The sequence below is a fragment of the Artibeus jamaicensis genome, unplaced genomic scaffold (assembly GCF_021234435.1).
Source record: "Artibeus jamaicensis isolate MK-2021 breed Jamaican fruit bat unplaced genomic scaffold, CSHL_Jam_final contig_1715, whole genome shotgun sequence".
Classification (NCBI taxonomy): domain Eukaryota; kingdom Metazoa; phylum Chordata; class Mammalia; order Chiroptera; family Phyllostomidae; genus Artibeus; species Artibeus jamaicensis.
In genome coordinates this window covers 908,032-931,157 of record NW_026521335.1, presented here as the reverse complement: position 1 = coordinate 931,157, position 23,126 = coordinate 908,032, and the positions used below count along the sequence as shown (strand labels likewise).

General features: G+C 37.9%; 1 protein-coding gene across 1 annotated transcript in view; it reads left to right on the top strand.

The window, feature by feature from the left end:
• The first annotated feature begins 571 nt into the window (after positions 1–571).
• The window catches only part of ARNT (aryl hydrocarbon receptor nuclear translocator), a 58,800-nt gene continuing 36,245 nt past the window's right edge, over positions 572–23,126 (top strand). Inside the window, exons 1-2 of the mRNA XM_037125804.2 lie at positions 572–752; positions 19,789–19,903. Coding sequence (XP_036981699.1) covers positions 728–752; positions 19,789–19,903 — 140 coding nt within the window. The 5' untranslated portion in view covers positions 572–727. The remainder of the gene's footprint in view (positions 753–19,788; positions 19,904–23,126) is intronic.

Here is a 23,126-nt window from a genome sequence, read left to right as displayed (position 1 = left end):
AAAAACCCATCATTATATCCCTCTCTATACTTCCAAAAGTTATCCTACTCAGTCAAAATACCTTCATGTCTCCTGTTTTTGACTGTTGGTATCTCCCCTACTAGACCGTTAGCGCCCATAACATCTTGACTACCACTTCCATAGCAAACATTCAAAAAATTATGTATTTAACTTTTCCCACCAGAACAAAAGTCTTTAAAAGAGAAAAACTACAGAAAGTATTACAAATCACCATGTGAAGTTTAAGTACTAGACGACCTAAAGAGGATTTTATTAAACCAATCGTCTGCCGAGTGACCAACCGGCCGAAGCCGTCACCAAGCTAAGCTTTTTAGTAAAATTGTTTTTCACTGACGTCTCTCATCACTGACCTCTGACGCTCAGGAGGTGGGATTAGGAAGACAGCTGACTTCTTCCTAGCCGTCCCTACTCCACTGGACTCGCTGGCACTGTGGCCAGCCCTGCTTGTGGTCTATTTGGCATTTCCATTGGTCAGTTTTCTCAAGGAGGCGGGCCATGAGCCTGACTCCGTCCCCTATGTGGGCGGGGTCTCTTTGCCGTGGGTCTGGGAGTTGTTGCGGCCGCCATCTTGGATTCCGCGGTAGCGGTGTTGGCAGTAGGGCTCCGCGTTTGGGGAGTGGCTCTCCCCTCCCGCTACCCCCGGGTTTGGTGGTAGCGGCTCCTCCCATTGGGGGGGGGTGGTGGGACGGCGGTGGCACCTACGGCTATGGCGGCAACTACTGCTAAACCCGGTGAGGAGACGGAGTGGAGCACCCCTAAAGGAGGAGGGACTTAAGGGTTTGGCAACTGAGGTGCACCCATGGTTGAGGTGCTGTAGTTGGAACTGAGGGCGTGGGGACGCGAGGGGCGGCGAGGGGGGGTGGGGGAGGGGATTGACCGGGGGAGGGGCCTGACTCTGGGGACCTGGGGATCTGGTGAGACTGGAGGTGGAGAGGGAGGCTGCGGGGAGTTGGGAGTTCTGTGCTCGGAGTTCTGTTGGAGCTGGTGGCGTTCGGTGTTTAATGTGGTCCTATTTCAACCCTGTGTCTGCTGGGAGCTACTTGACGCCGAATAACTGAGCAAAGTGGCTCGGTTTACTTTAAAAGTAGTTTCGGACTTATAAACACTGAACCACGTTATCTGAGGTGGTACCACCGAACGTTTAAAACTTTAGATTTTAATTTAATTAAAAAATATTTGAATATATTTTCACAGTTTCTCTAGGCTGTACCCCCTTTACCCCCGGGGCTATGCTTTGAAACTGGCGTTTAAGAGGTGCCTTTTAGTGTCTTTAGTTGCTGAGGTCCGTCGTTTGTGAAATGGTTAAGGTCCTGGGCAGCTCTTCACAACAGCAAGCATCCAGAACTGCACGTTTAAATGCTGTTAAGTGTCGGTTGAGGCATTTTCCATTTTTAAACAAAAGTTTGGTTTCGTGCTGTTTCTCAAATGAACATTTCTTCAAAAGTGGAGTGGGGGACGGTTGGACATTAAAAAGAAATATAGCCAGTCATGTCTAAGAGATGGAGCAAAATAATTCTCTTGCAAAATAAAATCTCTTCTTAGAAGTCCTGTCTTTCTCTTTCTTTCTTTCTTTCTTTCTTTCTTTCTTTCTTTCTTTCTTTCTTTCTTTCTTTCTTTCTTTCTTTCTTTCTTTCTTTCTTTCAGAGGTGGGGATGAATTTCTTGAAAATAAAGCAATGGAAGAGATTCAATGTTGTTCCCACTTTGCAGTTTAAATTGAATTCTTTTAGTGTCTTTAAAGTCAGTATTATTTTGCAATACCTAGGTTTTGCTCATACAGTTGAATCACTGAAATTTACTGTGTTTCCTACCACATTTCTGGGAATAGAACTCTTTAAAGAAGTTAATTTATCACATGTCAGCACAATATTTTAAAATCTTTTAAGATTTTTTTAAGAGGAAAAGATAAAATAATAGCTAAAATTCCATTGCAGGAAGTGCTAAGTGATGGAATCTAATCAGAAAGAAAATATTATGGTGTTGTAAATAAAATAACCTAATTCTTAACTGGGGATGAATAAATGAGACTGATAACATTGCAAAATTCTTATATAACCCTAGTCAAGTTGCAAAGCGTTTCTGTTATGAAGGGGTGGCCTGAGTAAACAAGTTTAGTACATATGTCAGAGCTTTTTTCTTAGTAGCGTGGGTGGAGTTGCTTTATTTTGTTTTGTTTTTTAAACAGTAGTAATAACTAGAATGATAAGCTCTTGACAACATTTTTATTAGCTGATAAATATCAGCCAAAATCTGTAAGCAGAAAATACCATGTATTTGTGCAGAATCCTTGCTAATGAAACAGTTGATTTTATTGTCCTGTGTCAGTATACTTTTGCAATTTCTAGATTTCTTTTTTGATGTTGAAAACTTCCAACTCTTCCAAGTTATTGATCCCATGTTCAACATATTATAATTAAATTAGAAAATCTGTTCTTCTTCTTCATTTCTTTTGTCCCTTTATATCAACAAAAATATCATAGATACATTGTGCACTTTTAGTAGCCTGTTGCATTTTTGGAAATGAGGACCATGAATGGAGAAACACAGGGTAGAAATGTACTGTGCTCAGTGAAAAAAAGTAAATGATTTTTCAGGTTAGAATTGTTTGTTCCATGTTCAAACCTTTCCTTAGAGCAATTTTAGGGACTGGCGACATCGTAGTTGTTTTTTTGTTTTTGTTTTTTAGTTTTTTTCCACTTTTTCTTTTTTTTGTGGTTAAGTTTTCCTACAGTTTTTTATCTTTACATATGTCTGCAAAAGATTTTTGTAATAATTATTTAACTGTTCTCTCTAAGCTTCATTTAAGATAATCCTTTTCATGAATAACAATGTTTGATCATTTTAATTGTATTTAGAGTATGATTTAGGGACTGTTGGTGGCCCCTTAGTGTTTTGCAGTGGACCTGTTTCCTGTGCATTTTCACTGTCTTAACATGGTGTTGGACCAAGAAAGAGAAACGGTTTATATTCTAAGAGTATAAGAGTTGTGATGAAGTAAAAGTTCTAATGTGATGATGGCTTTTTCTGCATGAATTGATAATTGTTTATATTCTATTATTTTTTACTAATTCTGCTTACCGTCAGCAAATAGGAGGAGGTTGGTCCATGAAATCTTAGGCTCTATCTTGTCTGTAGAATACTGATAATTTTGAGGAACACTTTTAAAGTTGCATGTGTGATTTATAATGCTTTGGCTAAGGTGCTAATAGGGAAGAGAATAGGTATTTGATTTATAATTCATTATTCAAACCAAACTTGTGAATGAGTTTGTAAGAGTATAGGTTTTTCCTCCCTCGATTGTGGTACTGTATTATGAGATCTGTTTTTGGGCTATTTATTGTGAATGAAGAATGTGGTAGAAGTCAAAGAAAGGAACACTGGGTTTGTGAGACTGAGACTGAAAAATATTCCCTTTCACATAGTTTTCACCTGTATAAATTAAAGTTTTAAAAGCACCAATTAACAAAATGTTTATCCATTGCCTTTACTTACCTTTTCTCAGATATATGAAAGCAGGAATTAATGCAGTATAAAATTAAGATGCCAAGATACTTTTTTATTATATTCTATTGCAAAAAACGCTTTAAAAAGTGTTTTTTATTTTTAACAAATTTAACAATTGGACTACAGTTAATAGTTTTGAAAAAGAACCTTAATTTGCATACTTTAGATTCTATTAGATTTGTGGTATCAATATGAATTTTTCCATATCCTTAGTAATTAAGGAGTAAATACTTCTGCTTCCTTGGAATTCTAGTTTTCTTGTTTTGAAATAATAGTCTCTCAGCCTAGTTTTTTGCATTCCAGCCCCCACCCCTGTATTTAATCCAACGAATGAGACTAATACATTGTTTTATTGTCATTTTGTGAAAGTTTTTTGTGGTTCTCTGCTGTGGATGACTATCTTCTAAGGCAATAACAATAGGAATTTCCACAGTAGTTGATCTTCAAAGACTAAATTGTAACACTCAAGGAAATGAAGCCTTTAAAAAATTATTTTACGCCTCGGCTGGTGTAGCTCAGTGGATTGAGCGCGGGCCTGCGAACCGGAGTATCGCGGTTTGATTCCCGGTCAGGGCACATGCCTAGGTTGCAGGCCAGTTCCCAGCAGGGGACACAAGAGAGGCAACCACACATTGATATTTCTTTCCCTATCTCCTTCCCTTCCCCTCTAAAGATAAATAAATAAAATCTTAAGAAAAAAATTATTTTACTTAGGCCATGATATCTTGGAGCTATTTAATTCCAAAACTGGTAAAATTTGAACTAAGCTTCTTTATATTTTCATCTTTAAAAGAGATTTCTAGTTGAATAATCTTTGACATACTGTTTTTTTATGTGCTGACCAATATTTCCTTCACATGTTTTCTTAACTTTTCTGTATCTTCCATGATAATCACAGTTTTGGGCTGTTTCGTGTATTTATCTGGTTAGCACATCTTTTCTGCAAAAAATGTTTTTAAGTGTGTGAAGATATTAAAAATAAAGCATAACCATACAAAATATATATTTAAAATAGATATAGTTAAACATTTAAACATCTGTTTGTTTTAAGGTATTTTAATCACATTATCATGCATATATTTAATGACTTAGTTTTACATTATTTGTTACAAAAACTGCAGTCCTCCATTCCCTTCTCTCAGTTCCTTCTTCCAAGTAACAACCATTTTTATATCTTTTTAACCAAGCTTTGTTTTTGTTTATTTTATATTTTTATTTAAACATTTTTTAGCCTCTAGGACATGCTTTTGGGTTTCAGAGAGAGGGAAAGGGTGAGAAACATCAGTGTGAGCGAGATACATTGATTGATTGCCTCTTGTGGGCTCCTGACTAGGGACAGAACCTGCAATACAGGTCCCTGACTTGGAATTGAATCCTTGATCTTTTGGTTTACAGAAGGACAACGCTCCAGCCAACTGCACCACAGGTCCAGGGCATGTTTTTGTTTAAATAAAATGGCCCTGAGGTAAAAGACACTAGTTTTCAAATTAAAGGGACTAGACCACTGAATGAAAACATAGCCACATCAAGGCACATTATCGTGAAATTGCAGCTTTAGATACAAAGAGCATACTACACGCTTCAGAGAGAAAAAAAAATTGGTCAGTTCAAAAGAATCAGGAATCCTCTTGGTTTTGCTTAGTGGTCACACAGGAAAGTAGAATACAGTGAAGCAATGCTTTCAAAATTCTGAGGCAAAATAATTTCCAACTTAGAATTCCGTATCTAGGCAAACTATCATAGAAATAGACAAAAGATATTTTCATGCATCTGAGGTCTCCCTTATACTCTTTTTTTTAGGAACTTATTAGAGGATGTGTGTGCTTCAACAGTAGGAGAGAATAAACCAAGAGAGAAGAAACAGTACAGGCAGGAGGCAGTACCATAGGAGAAAACTGAAGCATTTTGCATACATTGCAATTAGTTTCCCAGTTTTCAGTTTGGACCCTCACTTTCATTTTGCCTGGTGTTCTCCAGACTAGGGGACCTGTGGCTTGCATTCTGCAGGGAATAAAGCAGTCTTTTTTTAAAAAGATTTTATTTATTTATTTTAGAGAGATGGTGAAGGGGGAGAGAAAGAGAGGGAGTGAAACATCAATATATGGTTGCCTCTAGCACACCCCATACTGGGGATATGGCCTGCAACCCAGTCATGTGCCCTGACTGGGAATCAAACTGGCAATGCTTTGGTTTGCAAGCCTGTGCTCAGTCCACTGAGTTATACCAGCCAGGGCCTAAAGCAGTCTTTTGACAGCATGGAGGAGGGGCAGTTTCTCTGCTAAAAGGAACTAGGGAGAGGATCTTGGAATCCACCTGCTGATTAAACAGATGTTGAACCAATCCTTTTTTAAAAAATTTTTTAAATATTTACTTTATTTTATTTATTTATCTTTAGAAGGGAAGGGAAGGAGAGAAGGAGAGAAATATCAATGTATGGTTGCTTCTGATGCATCCCCTACTGGGAACTGTCCTCTGCTGGGAACTGGCCTGCAACCCAGGCATGTGCCCTGACTGGGAATTGAACCGAGATCTTTTGGTTCACAGGCCCGTGTTCAATCCACTGAGCTACACTAGCCAGGACTTGAACCAATCCTTTTAATTTTTGACTTTCATTCATCCTGCCTCCCCCTCTCCCAATCAGTCACCAGTTCCTAAGACTTTGGAGGATTCTAGCATATACATTGGGGTTGGTTTTCTGCTCTTTTCCTTGATGGCTTAGGATTTAGTTCTTGTGGGTCTACCAAGGCAGTGTTCCCAGTTCCCAAGAACGTGTTGTCCTTTCTTCCATTTTTTAAAAATTAGGAGTTTTTTTAAAAGATTTTATTTATTTATTTATTTTTAGAGCGAGGGGAAGGGAAGGAGAAGGAGAGAATTATCAATGTGTGGTTGCCTCTTGGGCACCTCCTACTGGGGACCTGGCCTAAAACCCAGGCATGTGCACTGACTGGGAATCGAACCAGCAGCCCTTTGGTTCACAGGCCCACACTCAGTCCACTGAGCTGCACCAGCCAGGGGTCTTCCTTCTGCTTATTTTTCCATCCATGTGGTTTTATATCTTATATAAAATTGTTTGCTTCTTTTATATATTTAAGGAGTGAGGAAGAAAGAGAAGTTGCATATTTTACAATTTTAGAGATTCCTTTACTTTTTCATCCTGCCAGCATACTAATTTAGGCCTTTATCACCTCATTTTTGATTAGCCTAATTCAGCTCTTTGATTCTATTACTTTAAACTGTAAATCTGTCAGATTAATCTTTTAATTTACATTTTCTTTTTGTTGCTCCGACTTAATGGGCTATTTTGTTTTTCAGTTGTTTAATTAAATTTAAGATTTTATGTTGGCATGCCAATCCATCTCATAGTTGGGTAACATGACATCTTTTTCTCCCAAATTCTGTGCTCTATATAGGCCTGTTTCCCTACAGCTTATCACAGCTATTTCCATACCTCTCTTAAAGATTTGCTCATGTCTTTTTGTCTATGTAGAATGCCTCCTTTACTTTTTTTTGAGGCCCCACTGTTGGACCTGCCTTTTTGAAGCTGCCTAACTAGCTGCCTGCCTGCCTGTATTGTTTAGTTTGGTTTTTCTTTCCTATTGAGGACTTTCTCTGTGCTAGGGACTATGCCAGACCTTAATTTAAACCATGTCAGAGTCATTTTCTTTCTATAAATTCTTCTAAGTCTTAGATCCTATGTAAACCTATTACTAAGAGTATGAACTTTAAGTTATATGGGAAAACTACTTTTTCTTAGGAAAGTTATATAAATTAACTATTTAAAATTTATAGGATGAAATAAAATAAATTAAAGGCAATAACACATAAAAATATATTCATTCTGGGCCTGGCTGGTGTGGCTCAGTGGATTTCATGCCGGCCTGTGAACCAAGAGATAACTAGTTCAAATTCCTGGTTGAGGCACATGCCTGGGTTGCAGGCGAGGTCCATCTGCCCTGACCGGTGTGGCTCATTGGTTGGGCGTTGTTCTGCAAAGTGAAATGTTCGTTGCTGGTTCTATTCCTAGTCAGGCACATGCCTGGGTTGCAGGTTTGATCTATGGTTCTCTCTCACATTGATCACATTGATATTCCTCTCCCTTTCTCTCCCAGCCTTCTCCTCTCTCTAAAAGTAAATAAAATCCAAAAAAAAAATGTAATCTTAATGACAGTAGAGAAGTGCACATTAAATCAACAGTGATAATCATTTTATACCTAAAAAATTAGTAAAAATTTGAAGGATTGCCTTGACCAGTGTGGCTCAGTTGGTTGAATGTCATCCTGCAAAGCAAAAGGTCTCTAGTTCAGTTCCTGGTCAGGTCACATGCCTGGGTTGCAGGCTGTCCCTGTTGGGGCATGTGCAAGAGGCAACAGATCACCGATTCTCTCTCACATATTGATGTTTCTCCCACTCTTTCTCCCTCCACACTCCTCTTTCTAAAAGTAAATAAATAAATCTTTAAAAAATGTGTGAAAGATTACTGAAACCCAGTACTGGTGGAGGTATGGATAATTTGACACTGGTGATGCTCTTAATTGGTATAACTTCTTTGGCAGGTAAATGGGCAGAATTTTAAATGTGCTCCCTTAGACTCAGCCAATCATTCAGAAATTTGTTAGTATGGAAATGCTACTGGCATCTGTGCATAAAGGTATACAAGGATATTTACCGAAACGTTATTTATGGTGGTGATAATTTGAATTTCATAAATACACGGGTGAGCAAAAGTAGGTTTACAGTTGTTATGGAAAATAATATGGTAATTAATAAATAATAGTACAAGAATAAACTCTTTTACATACTCACAACTGTATATTTATTTTACCCACCCCCGTATTTATATTTGTACTATGAAATATGATATAGCTAGTAAACAGAGTGAGCCAACTCTGTATTTATTGACATGGTAAACCTTCTGAGATGTATTGTTACATGGAGAAAGTAAAATGTTCTGAAGAGATATAATGTGATCTCTCCCCCTTTTAATATAAAAGTTACCAAACACTGTATAATAAATATATTGTATTAGAAAAAAGGCAGAAAGGATTCATATAAAAATGTTAACAGCATTTATGAGGGAAAGTGGGATTGAGGTATATGTGTGGAGCATTTTACTTTTCACTGTTAGACTCGGTATTATTTGAATATTTTTAGAGATTTTTACATTTGATTTTCTGCATATCCATACTATATTTTAATATATTTTGTAACTAAAAATTAATAACTGCAAAATCAGTTATAATTTTAGTATTTGATATATTTTAATAAAGCTACTATTTAAGGAGTACTTACAGTATGTCAGGCACTATGCAGTATCTAATTCACATGCAGTATCTAATTTAATCTTCCACAAAGGCAGGTACTGCTATTACATTTTACAGATAAACTCTGTAAAATCTGATAAACTCAGATTAAGTAATTTGCATACAAGTGCTAAGTGGTATAACCCTAAGATTGGAATCCGGATTTATCTAACTTTAGCAGATGATCTCTGTTGTCTCAGATTTTTGTGGTGTGCTACACACACACAGGCACATATTTCCATTTTCATTTTTAAAATTTGGGATCATGCATTTTTTGGTTATAAAAGTAATATGTGCTTAATGTAACATGACTATACAGAAAATCAAATGGAGAAGTCTCTGAATGCCATCCCAGAAATAACCACTGTTAACAGTTTATTTTATAGCATTTGCTGACTACATTCTAACCAGGATCTCGTCTATACTATTTCTAGAACTTAATACTCATGCTCTCACCTTCTGGCCTTTGCTTTCTAGAATGCATTTCTCCCAAATACCTTCATGATTTATTCCCTTACCTCACTCTGATCTTTCCTTTATTAAATGTTAGCTTTTCAGTGAGGTCTTCCCCTACTATCTAAAAGTTGCTATCTTCCTATCTGGGAATCTCTATACACTTTTGATTTAACTTCCCCTAGTGTATTTTTATCATTATAAAATAGGTTATTAAGTTGAACTGTATGAAATTACCAATTACTAGTCATTTTACCTATGTAATGTTATTTTCTTATTGTCAACCCAGTTTATATTTTTAAGTATTTTTCTTGTTTATCTCTTTCTTAGTAACATGTAAAATTAATAAAGGTTAAGATTTTTGTCTGTTCTATTTATTGCTTTATCTCTAGGGCCTGCAACAGTGTGTGACATATAGATAGTAGGCATGCAATAAATATCAAATAAGTTGTTGTAGGCTTTTGTTATGCGTATGAACTTTAAAAAGGATTAATCATACTTTATTTATTTAAATACTTTATTTTATTTTTTAGAGAGGAGAAGGGAGAGAGAGAGGAGAGAAACATCATTATATGGTTGCCTCTTATGTGCTCATCACCGGGCACCGGGTCTACAACCCAGGCATGTGCCATAGACTGGGAATCAAATTGGTGACCCCCCAATTCTCAGGGCAGCACTTAAGCACTGAGCCACAACAGCCAGGGCATTTTTATTTATTTTTATTTATTGATTTTAGAGAAAGAGAAGAAGGGCAAGGGAGAGAGAGAGAAAAAAAAACATTGATTTTTTGTTTCACTTATTTATGCATTCATTGGTTGTTTCTCGTATGTGTTGTGACTGGGAATTGAACCTGCAACCTACAGTATGGGGCCATGCTGTAACCAACTGAGTATAGGTCCAGCCAGGATCTTACATATATACTTTTTAGTAGCTTATTTTTTCTTAATCGTATGGTGGATGCATTTCTAATTTAATGAAATAGATCTGCCTTAAAATGTTTTAATATTAAAAAAATTTATGTGTATATATTAAACTTTTTATATAACATTTTTTATTGTGGTAAAATACGCATAACACAAAATTTGCCATTTTAACCATTTTTAAGTATATATAGTTTATTGGCATTAGTATATTCATATTGTTGTGCACCATCCACCTCCAGAACTTTTTTGTCTTGTAAAACTCAAACTTGGTACCCATTAACTCCCAGTCTTTCAATCCTTCCAGCCCTTGGCAGCCACCATTCTATACTCTGTCTCTGAATTTGACTATTTAGGTACCTTATATAACTGGAATTATATAGTATTTGTCCATAGCGTGATATCTTCTACGTTAATGCATATTGTAGCATATTGCAGAATTTCCTGCTTTTTAAAGCTGAGTAGAATAGTATTCCATTGGTAGTATGTCACACTTTTTATCCATTTATCTCAGTGGGCAGTTGGGTTGCTTCCACCTCTTGACTATTGTAAATAAGGCTGTTGTAAACATGTTGTACAGTATCTCCTTGATACCTGCTTTCAGTTATTATAAGTATATACCCAGAAGTGGAATTATTGGGTCATAGAATACTTCTGTTTTTAATTTTTTGTAGAATCTCCATATTGTTTTCTGTAACGGCGGCACCATTTCACATTCTCACCAACAATGTACAAGAGTTCTGATTCCTCCACATCCTCACTGATACTTGTTATTTTCTTCATCATCATCTTTTTTTTTAATGGTGTCACTCTAATGGGGGTGAGGTGATATCTTATTTGTAGCTTATTGTAGCATTTCTCTAACAATTAGTGATATTGGGCATATTTTCATATGCTTTCGTATATCTTTTTTGGAGAAATGTCTGTTCAAATCTTTTAGAGAGAGGGGAAGAGAGGGAGAAAAACATCAATGTATGGTCACCTCTTGCATGCCCCCCACACACACACATACACACACAGGGATTTGGCCTGCAACTCAGGCATATGCCCTGGCTGAGAATCGAACCAGCAACCCTTTGATTCACAGGCCCATGCTCAATATACTGAGCTACACCAGACCCAGCTTTACTCTGTTAACAGTGTTTTCTTTGATGTACAAAAATTTCTAATTTTTATGAAGTCCAGTTTATATTTTAACTTTTGTTGCTTGTGCTTTTGATATGTCCAAGAAATTGCCAAATTCCAGTGTCATGAAGCTTTTCTCCTTAAGAGTTTTATAGTTTTAACTCTTATATTTAACTCTTTGATCTGCTTTGAGTGAATTTTTGTATACGACAAAAGGTAAGGAAGGCTACAACCTCATTTTTTGCATATGGCTGTGTAGCACCATTTGTTGAAAAGACTGCCCTTTTCCATTTAATAGTCTTGGCATCCTTGTTGAAAATCATTTGACCATATGTGGAAGGGTTTATTTCTGGGCTCTCTATTATATTCCATTGGGCTGAATGTATGTCTTTATGCCAGTACCATACTGTTTTGATTACTGCAGGTTTGTGATGCATTATCATTTTAATGGTGGTTTTTGAACACTCTCTTTATTGAGAATTAAAGGTAGTTATAAATGTAAGGGTTGTAATAAAAGACATTCATAAAAGAGGTTTTGTGTTTTGTGGGTAGGTGAAGTTTATTATAAGTATAATTTAGAGGTAGGTTTTAGGAATAATAAATACAACATTAAAAGCCCTATCTAAAGTGGTTCATATTTTAGACAAATTACCAATGTGATGAAATTACCGTTACCAACATTTGTTTTTGAACATTTTGTTATCTGTTATTTTATTATCATTCCTGTTTTCCTCCATCATATGTTTTCAATGACAGTTTTATATTGTACTATCCTTACATCACACTGAGTTCCTCTTCCATTTAAAAGGAGCTAGCTAATATTAGTAAATCAAATCCAGAGTATATTAAAAGAGTCATACATTATTGTATCAATTTCCCAGGGCTTCTGTGACAAATTACCACAAACTGCAGGGCTTAAAACAATAGAATTTTATTCGCACAGTTCTGGAGGCTCAGAATCTGAAATGAAGATGTTGACAGGTTTGGTTCCTTCTGGAGGCTCTGAGGGAGAATTGCACCCTCTTTTCTAGCTGGTAGACACATCACTTAATCTCCATGTCTCTCTTTTCACTTGTTTCTCTCCTTTCTTATAAAGACAGCAGTCAATTAGTTTAGACCCCACCCTAATCCTTGTGACCTCAATCTTAATTGTATATTCAAAGACCCTATTTATAAATAAGTTCAGCCCTGGCTGGTATGGCTCAGTGTTCTGAATGCTGGCCTGCGAACCAAAAGGTCACTGGTTTGATTCCCAGTGAGGGCACGTGCCTGGGTTGCAGGCCAGGTTCCCAGTGGGGGCGTGCGAGAGGCAACCAATCCACGTCTGTCTCTCACATATTGATATCTCTCCCCCCCTTTCCCTCTGTCTAAAAGTATGTAAATAAAATCTTTAAAAAAAGTTCATATTCTGAGTTTCTATCTGGACATGCATTTTCACACTATTCAACCCTCTACAATTCTGAATTTTTGTGCTGTCCTTTCATTTTTCAGGGTCATATGTCAGTTGCATGTTTAAAGGAACTCTCAGCTACTTTCTAGAGTACTGCATTGTATTGCATTCTCACCAGCAATGTAAAAATAACCTACTTTTTCTGTATCATTCTTAGCATTTGGTATTTTTAAATTTTATTTTAGCCATTTTGATAGGTAGGTAGTACATCACATTGTCGGGTTGGTTTTTTTTTTGATCCTCACCTGATTTGTTTTTTTTTTTGAGAGAGAGAGATTGAGAAAGAGAGAGAAAGAAACATCGATATGAGAGAAAAACATTGGTGAGTTGCCTCCCCTAAGCCCCCTGACTAGGGATCAAACCCTCAACCTTTTGGTGTATGGGATGATGCTCCAACCAACTGAGCTACTTGGCCAGGGCCACGTTGTATTTTTATTTGCATTTCCCTCATGGCTGTCGATGTTGCACATCTTTTCATATGCTTATTTATCATTTGTATATTTTTGTTGGTGAAATGTCTCTACATGTCTTTTGCCCATGCCCTAATCATACTGTCTGCTTTTTTTACTTTTGAGTTTTAGAGTTCTTTTTATATTCTAGATAATATCCTTTGTCACAATGTTTTTTCCCCATTCAGTAACTTGTCTTTTCATCCTCTTTCGTAGAATAAAGATTTTATTTAGTTTTGTTGATTATGCCATTATAAGTTGCCCCATTCCCCTCTTCATTCCCCTCCACCCTGCACACCCACTACCCCCATTCCCTCCCTTCAGTTCATGTCCATGTGTCACAAGTTCTTTAGCTTCTATATTTCCCATACTATTCTTGTACTCCCCCCTGTCCATTTTCTACCCACCGTCTATGCTACTTAGTTTCTGTACCTTCTCCCCCCTCCCACTCCCCTGTTGCTAACCCTCCATGTTATCTCCATTTCTATGGTTCTGCTCCCGATCTAGCTGTCCTTTTAGCTTGCTTTTGTTTTAGATGTGGTTGTTAATAACTGTGAGTTTGCTGTCCTTTCACTGTTCATATTTTTTAGCTTCTTTTTCTTAGATAAGTCCCTTTAACATTTCATATAATAAGGGCTTGGTGATGATGAACTCCTTGATTTTGATCTTATCTGAGAAGCACTTTATCTGTCCTTCCATTCTAAATGAAAGTTTTGCTGGATAGAGCAACCTTGGATGTAGGTCTTTGGATTTCATGACTTGGAATACTTCTTTCCAGCCCCTTCTTGCCTGGAAGGTCTCTTTTGAGAAATCAGCTGACAGTCTGATGGGAACTCCTTTGTAGGTGACTGTCCCCTTAGCTCTTGCTGCTTCTAGGATTCTCTCCTTCATTTTAATCTTGGCTAATGTAATGATGATGTGCCTTGGTGTGTTCCTTCTTGGGTCCAACTTCTTTGGGACTCTCTGAGCTTCCTGGATTTCCTGGAAGTCTATTTCCTTGGCCAGATTGGGGAAGTTCTCCTTTATTATTTGTTCAAATAAGGTTTCCACTGGTGGCTGTTCTTCTCCCCCTTCTGGTACCCCTATAATTTGGATGTTGGAGCGTTTAAAGGTGTCCTGGAGGTTCCTAAGCCTCTCCTCATTTTTTTGCCTTCTTATTTCTTCATTCTTTTTTGGTTGGATGTTTCTTCTTTCTGGTTCACTCCATTGATTTGAGTCCCAGTTTCCTTTCCATCACTATTGATTGGTTCCCTGTGCCTTTTGCTTCATTTCATTTAGCATAGCCTTCATTTTTTCATCTAATTTGTGACTAAAGTCAACCAGTTCTGTGAGCGTCCTGATCACCAGTGCTTTGAAATGTGCATCCAATAGGTCAGCTATCTCTTGGTCACTTAGAAGTATTGGCTCTGGGGCTTCAAGCTGTTCTTCTGCTTGAGCCATAATGTTTTGGTCTGTTCACGCTTGTTATGTATGAGGTGCAGAGCCTTAGGTGTTCACTAGGGTGGGGCAACCCAGGTCGCTGTGTTATGACGTTGTATGTGGGGACAGGATCAGAGGGGCAGTGGCGTTTGTTTTTCTTCTCTCTCTTGGATTTCAGTTCCCTCTGCTGCTTCTCACAAGCAAATTGGGCCCTTCTGATGCTAGTTCCCAGATGTGTGGGCCTGTGCACCCTCCAGATCCCTGTGGGTCTCTCCAATGAACTCTGTGAGCCTCTCCTGGCACCTCGACCCCCAAAAGTTTTTGCAGTTGGTGCTTTCAGGCTTTTTTCCCCACGCTTGGGCCCTGGGTTGCGTGGTCTATCTCACTGCTTGCTCCTTTGCCTGGTTTATCTGCGTGGGAATGTGTGACCATGGTCAGCTAGCCGCCCTGTGCCCTTACTGGGTCTGCTGGTTGCCACCCCATGCCTGGGATCTGCCAACTGCTGCCTGTGCGCCTGGGTTGGTCCCGCCTGTTTTTCCTGCACGACCCCTCTCTGCCAGCCACTGGCTCTGCCTCTCTTACCGGTCCGGGTGAATGGTTCATTGTTGTTGGACTTCGGTACAGTTTAATTTTCTCTGTTTTGGTTGCGTTCTGTTTTTTAAATATTTGTTGTTCATAAACTTGGTTGTATGAGGAGGTACAGTGTTTCTACCTACGCCTCCATCTTGGCTAGAAGTAAGGTTTTTATCTTAATGAAGTGTATTTTATCAGTTTTTTTCATGGATCATGTTTTTGGTACCAACTCTTAAGAACTCTTTACCTAGTGGTAGGTTTCTCCTAAAAGTTTTTCCTAAAAGTTACATGATTTACATTTTACATTTAAGTCTGTGACTCAATTTTGATTACTTTCTGTATAAGGAGTGAAGCTTAGAATGACTTCATTGTTTCGCCTATGGAATGCCCAGTTGCCTAGTACCTTTCGAAAAGGTTATTCCTCTATTGAATTGCTTTTGCATTTTTGTCAAAAATCAGTTGGGCATATTTGTATGGGTCTGTTTCAGTTCCAGTGATCTGTGTGTCAGACCCTCTATCAAGACTACATGGTCTTGATTCCTGTACCTGTATAATCTAGATATTGGGTAGACTGACTTCTACTTTTTCTTTGTCAAATTATTTTAGCTCCGTGACCTTGCCATATAAATTTTGAATAACCTTGTTTATATCTACAAAAACACCTTGGTAGAGTTTTCATAGGAATTGCATTAGACCTGCATATTGGTTTGAAAAGAATTGACGTCTTTACTATTCTGAGTAAACATTTACTTCCAGTTGATGAACAATGTATGTCTCTCCATTTATTTAATCTTTGATTTTTTTTAAAGAGTGTTGTATACTGTTTAGCATGTAAGTACTTTACAGGTTTATTAGATTTACACTTAAATATTTTTTTTTAGATTTTTAAAATTTATTTTTAGAGGGAGAGGAAGGAAAGGAGAAAGAGAGAGAGAGAGACATCAGTGTGTGATTGCCTCTCATACACCCCCTACTAGGGAGGTGCCCTGACTAGGAATCAAACCAGTGACCCTTTGGTTTGCAGATCTGTGTTCAGTCCACAGAGCTACACCAGCCAGGGCTTCCTTTTTTTAATGATTATAAATGGTTTTGGATTTTAAGTTTTGTGTCTATGTAGTAATTGCTAGTATATGGAAACACTTGAGTTTTGTACATTGACCTGTGTCCTGCATCTTTGCTGAATTATCCTAGGAGTGTTTTTTGTTTTTTTTTTACAGATTTCTTAGGATTTTCTACAAAGACACTCATATGCAGATGGGGACAGTTTCATTTCTTGCCTTTTATTTCCTTTTCTTGTATTTTTGTACTGTTTAGAACTTCCCACAGTATGTTTGTATGTGAACACAGAGTGAATATACTTATCTAGTTCCCAGTCTTGGGGAGAAAGCAGTCTTTCACCATTAAGTATAATATTAGCCACAAGTGAATGGAAGTCCTACAACTGAGGATATAAAGAAGATGTCACATCAAGACTGGTGGGAGAGGTGGAGATGAGGAATGGACTGGTTGCGCTCATGTTCGGTGGATAAAAATTGAGAGAGATCTCTGTCATGGAGTTTGCTCCTTAGGAGGGAGGAGTCCCAGCGCCACTTCAGCACCTTAGCCAGAAAAAGAAGTCCCCATAACCAGTGAGGATTAGGGCTGAGGGAGATGGAGGGCTTCTGGGGTCCTGGGCAGGTCCTTTTAAAGGGCCCATGCATAGACTTGCTCGGACTTACTTGCTCTGAGCTCCAGCACTTGGGCAGTAGCTTAAAAGGCACCAGGGACATACGGGGAGGAACTGAACTGTCTGACATCAGGGCAAGTGCTGGTTGGGCAACCTTCTCCCAGACAGAAGTACTGGCAGAGATCATTATTCCTTTTCTGAGTCCTCCTACAGAGTTGGCAGTTGGGTGCCATGTCTGAATCTCTATCAACCTGGCTATCACTGTTCACTTCACCCTGTTGATTCCCTGATTATCCCGCCCACCCAACTTGTGGGCTTACCCAAACTCTTTCCAGTGGCATTTCCATACAAATGGCCTGTCTTGGCTCATGTTTTAGACTTTCTTAAAATCTCTTAAACAAGCAGCTTCTGGTCTTGGTGAACTCTGTTTCTTGCTCAGTGGCTCCAGACCTGGCACTAACAGCAACTGGGTTTAGTTCATAGGTTGGCCTTTCCTGGGCACCTCCAAGCCCAGCACAAGTAGCAGCCATTTATAAATCACCTGCAGCTCATGACAGGTGGCCCTGGGCAGAACACAGGCTTTGGCTGACCTTGTCCTGCACCTCTTGGGAGGCTCCGGAGCCAGCACAACAGGTGCAGCTTCAGACCACATTGAAGCGCTACCCAAGCACCTCCATAAACAACATACTCAAGGGGTGGACTCAGGCACCAGAGCCCTGCTGAAATAAGTCCTGCTCAGTGGGCTGGGTCCTTGCACAGCCCATTCTACATGGTGCTAGCAGCCAGTCCTTGCAGTCAGTTGATCTGGGGGTAAATCCCATGGACATGCCAACAGCAATCAAGGCTCAATTACAACAGGAGGGTGTATAGAACCCATATGGGAAGAGGTGTACCTGGGGTTCCAGCTAGGGTAAATGGGGAGGCTGTGCTACTGGAACCTCCTCTAAATGGGAGGCTGTGCCACTGGCCACTGGACCTATTACATGAGGCCACTCTTCCAAGCCTGCAAGATGCAGCAGTTCTACCTAGAAGCAAAGGGATATTCTCAAAACGAGGAGATAATGAACCTTGTCCAAAATGAAAGAACAGACAATACTCCAGAATAATAACTAAAATTGAGACAAGTAATCTACTAGATGCAGACTTCCAAACACTGGTTAGAAGTATAGTGTGCTCAGTGAACTTAGCGAAGAGTAGATGAACTAAGAGAAAACTTCAACAGCATTTAAAAAAAGACATGAAACAATAAAAAGTAATCAGTAAAAAAAGAAGAATACACTAACTGAAATGAAGAATAATTTACTGGGAATCAACAGTAGAGTAAATGAAGCCGAGAATCAAAACAGCAATTTGGAAGGTTAGAAAGCAAAAAACATCCAATCAGAACACCATAAACAAAAAGGAATCCAGCCCTGGCTGGTGTAGCTTAGTGGATTGAGTGATGGTTTGTGAACTGAAAAGTCCCAGGTTTGATTCCCAGTCAGAGCACAAGCTTGGGTTGTGGGCCAGGTCCCTCAGTTGGGGGCATGCGAGAGGCAACTGGTTGATATCTCAGCTGCACATCAATGTTTTTCTTTTCTCCCTCCCTTTCCCTCTCTCCAAAAATAAATGTAAAAAATCTTTTAAAAAATGCAAAATTTGTATAGTCATTCGAAATGTATAATAGACAAAGGTCTCAGTGTCTTTTATGTATCAATAGATCCTGTAAGTTCATTAGAAAAAGTCTATATTCAGCATAAAATTATTAAAGGTGCAAAGTCAGTTCCTTGATTTCAGGTGACTAATATCAAAAGAAACAATGCAAATTAGAACATATAATGTATTTTTAATTGGATTAATAAAATTACACCTTTCAGGTGTAATAATGTACAATTTTAATCTGCCAGATTTGGTAAAATGAAAAGTGTAATATCCAGTGCTGGTGAAGGAAGTAGTTACCCTCTTATTCTGTTAGTGGGACCATACATTAGAGCAGCCTTCTTGAAATGCAGTTTAGCACTATCCATCAAAATTTTAAATGCTTATATCTTTGGACACAGTGAATTGTATCTCTAGGAATCTCCTAAAATAGCAAAAGAGAATTTAAAGTTGTATATGTAAATGTCCTTGGAGCATTATTTATAATAGTAAAAAAAAAGTTAAAATTTTATAACATAAATAGAATAGCATATAGTATATTTATACAATCAAAATAATAAAGAATGAGATATATGTGTCATTGTGTTTGTGTATATGAATATTCATGATGTATAAATGACAAAAGCAAGTTGCAATTAGGATTCTCTTCTTATTAAGAAAAAATGTGCTTGTTTTTGATTAGAGAGATACATATGTATAATCTGAGAAAAAAGATAAGGTGAGCTTAACTGTTAACAGTGGTTCTTTCTTGGGGTGAGATAGAATTGGAAGGAGAGGGAATGATAGAGGGGGCAGGAAAGGGAGACATAATGAGGGACTTAAAGTTTTAGTACTCTAATTTTTTTGATTATCAGAATTTAGGTGATTCTCATTTTTTGAATTTTTTGTATTTTCTTAATAAAACAAATAACAGGAGTTAAGTTATATACATGTATTTGTCGCATGAGTGCATTGTATAAACCAGTTTGTGTGAGTGTGTTTTAGATTAATATTTTGTAACTGTTAATAAGTTTTTAAAAGTGAAGGCTGCAGAATACATATAGTATTCCTTCCAAACTATTTTGAAGTGGGAGGAACTGAAGTGTAGGGAAATCTTTTACAGGTGTAAGAATTCAAGAAGAGCAAACTGGATACAAGCAATTGTGTTTTCTAGTAAACTGCTGTGATTTTTATCTATAGTTCGAGACTTTCTTTTGTCCAACTTGATGATGATGGTGATGGTAAGCAAGGACCATCTTTTTAAAATGTGTATTTCCGGTTTTCACTGACAGAAATGACATCAGATGTACCATCACTGGGTCCGTCCATTGCCTCTGGAAACCCTGGGCCTGGGATTCAAGGTGGAGGAGCCATAAATGTCCAGAGACCTATTAAGCGGCGACCAGGGTGAGTTTGGGGTATATTGTGTCATGAATGTCTCTCCCAATAACCAGCCTGACTTACTTAGTTGCTGAACCCTGAATGGCTGGCTATTCCTAACCCTCTCACTTTAACTGGTTACTTATTATATTGCTCTCAAATAACTCCTTTTGGTTCCTCAATATTTCTTAATGTAGAATTGATTTTTTTCTTTTTAAAATTTTTTAAAGAATTTTATTTATTGATTATTAGAGTAAGAAGTGGGGGAAACACTAATTCATTGTTCCAGTTGTTTATGCATTCATTGGTTGATTGTTGTGTGTGCCCTGACCTGGAATTGAGCCTGTGTCCTTGGTATATCAGATTGATACTCTAACCAACTGAGCTACTCAGCCACGGCTAGAATTGTGTTTTTGTCTAAGTTTCTTTTCTTTTTTCAAAAAGATTTTAATTATTTTTAGACAGATGGGAAGGGAGGGAGAAAGTGAGGGAAAGAAACATTGATTGGTGCCTCTCACCAGGGAGACTGAACCCACAACCTAGGCATGTGCCCTGACTGGGATGGGAACTGCTGACCTTTTGCTTTGTGGGACAGCGCCCAATCAAATGAACCACACCAGTCAGGGCAGGCTTTTTACTTTTAAGAATTTATTTATTTATTTTTTAAAGATTTTATTTATTTATTTATTTATTTATTTATTTATTTTTAGACAGAGGGGAAGGGAGGGAGAAAGAGAGAGAGAGAACAATCAATGTGTGGTTGCTTCTCACACACCACCTCTGGGAACCTGGCCTACAACCCAGGCATGTGCCATGCCTGGGAATCGAACTGGCAACCCTTTGCTTTGTTGATTGGTGCTTGATTCACTGAGCTACCAGCCAGGGCTACTTTTATGAATTTAGAGAGTGCTGAACTCTAAGAATATTTCTTCCCTAAGTTATTGATATGTTGCTTGATTTGGAATGCAGAAGCCATTCACTTCCAAAAGTATTTATGAAATGCCTGATTAGTGTAAGGCATTGTGCTGATTGCTAGTGGGATATGAAGATAAGTAAGACACAGTCTTTGTCTTTAAGTTGCTTATGTTCTGACAGGCATTATCACTATATATATAAATATAATACAAGATAGAATATGCCAGGTTTCCTAACAAAGGAACAAGTACAGTGCTCTGTGTTTCATGGTAAGGGAATACTAGAGTTGGTTGGTAAAAATTGGGAAAGACTTTAGAAAGGAGATTGCTTTAGACAGGCATGGAAGCATGGGTACTATTTTAATCTAGTTTTTGATATTAAATTTTCCTTTTTTCTTTCTTTTAAAAAAATTTTGTAGTTAATACTGTAGCCAGACTTTTAAGTTTTATCACATCAGTAGTAATGCAAGAGTGATCCCTGGGTTAAGGTGGTAACATGAGTAACATATTAAGACTTACTGTGCCTTTAAGGGATTTACACATTTAACTTATTTTCTGAGACTTAGGGTGAATAAGTAACTTACTCAGGATTCTAAAGTAAATGGACAATCTGTGATATGAACCTTGGGAGATCAGCTTTAGAATCCACTTTCTTAAAAAGCATTATGGCTGTTCAAGTATATGTATACAGCATCAGTCTTGAAAGTGTTTGTTCCTCTTCCTCCCTGTAGTCCCTAAACACCTCTCAAGATCTACCCAAAAACTACATTTCTAAGAATCTATCCTAAAGAAATAACTTGAAAGAGAAAAAAATTATGCATAAACATATTAATTGAGCATAACATATAACAGCAAAATCTTTAAGGACAACTTAAATGTCCCAAAATAGGAATTAAGTAATCTCTTTATGTAACTATTAAAAATTATATATACATAGAATATGGAACAGTATGAAAAGAAGGGTTATTATATGAGATCTGTCTGGAGAAAGTGCAGCCATTGTTAATATAATAAGAATTGTGTGCATGTTAATCTGGCTGCCAAGGAGACTAGACTGGAATGCACATGCATGAACAGTGACGACCTCACTGTACTAGCCAGTGGGGTTGGTAGATGCCCTTGAATGAACGTATACTGTGTGGCCATCACATTCAAAATGACTGAGCAAGTAGAACAGCAAATCTGCATCAAATTTTACATTAAGCTTGAATATTCCCCTATGGAAACTACTGGGATGATTCTGAGGGCTGCAGCTAAGGGCAACTGGTGATTGGCAGCTTCATCACAACAACATGTCCTCTCATGTATCACATGTCTTGTGCAGAGTTTTGGGGGAAAACATCAAATCGCCCAGGTGTCTCAGCCCCTTTACAGTCCAGATTTGGCACCTGCAACTTCTGGTTTTTCCCAAAACTAAAACCACTTCTGAAAGGGAAGAGATTTCAGACCATTGATGAGATTCAGGAAAATACGACAAAGAAGGCAGCTGATGGCAATTTGGAGAACTGTGTGAGGTCCCAAGGTGCCTGCTTTGAAGGGGTCTGAGGTGTCATTGTCCTATGTACAGTATTTCTGGTATGTTGTATCTTCTTCAGTAAATGTCTCTGTTTTTCATATTATATGTTTGGATACCTTCTAGAAAGACCTCCTACTTCTTTCTGCTTATGGGACAATGGAATAGATATACTTTTCCATATTCATCCTGCTAAATACAACTAAATGTGAACATTATGCATAAAACAAGTGTAAGAGTACTCTAAAAGGTGAAGAGAATGTAGATGAGCTACGGACCACGATACTTGAGCAATGACATGGTGATGAGTCCCCCTGGGTTTTCTTTTTGCCTCATTTATCCTAGACACCGGGCTGAAAAAGTCAGCAACCTGGCAACATGAAGGGGAACAGACTAAAAACAGTTCCCCACCCAAAGCCTGCTCTCTCTAGCTACAGATCCAGGAATAGAGCAGCTTACCAAGTTAGAAAATTCATGTATCTTCTTCAGTAAATGTCTTTATTTTTTATATTATGTAGCTGGGTGCCTTCTGCACAGACCTAATATATTGCTCCATAATATCATGTGTCACACTAGTATAGATGCCAATAGATCACTGGGTTAAGATGGTAATGTGAGTAATGTTTAAGTTTAGTAGAGTGCAGAGGTTAATAGATTGGTTTACCTTGTTACCAATAATCTTCCCTGAAATGAAAGTCACCTCTGCTTTCTTGAACAGCAATAGCATATTGATTATGCTCCTCACACAGCACTTTCCCATTCTCACTTGTTTTATATTTGTTTTTGTATATACAAAAAGTTCCTTGAAGGCAAGTCTCTTGTT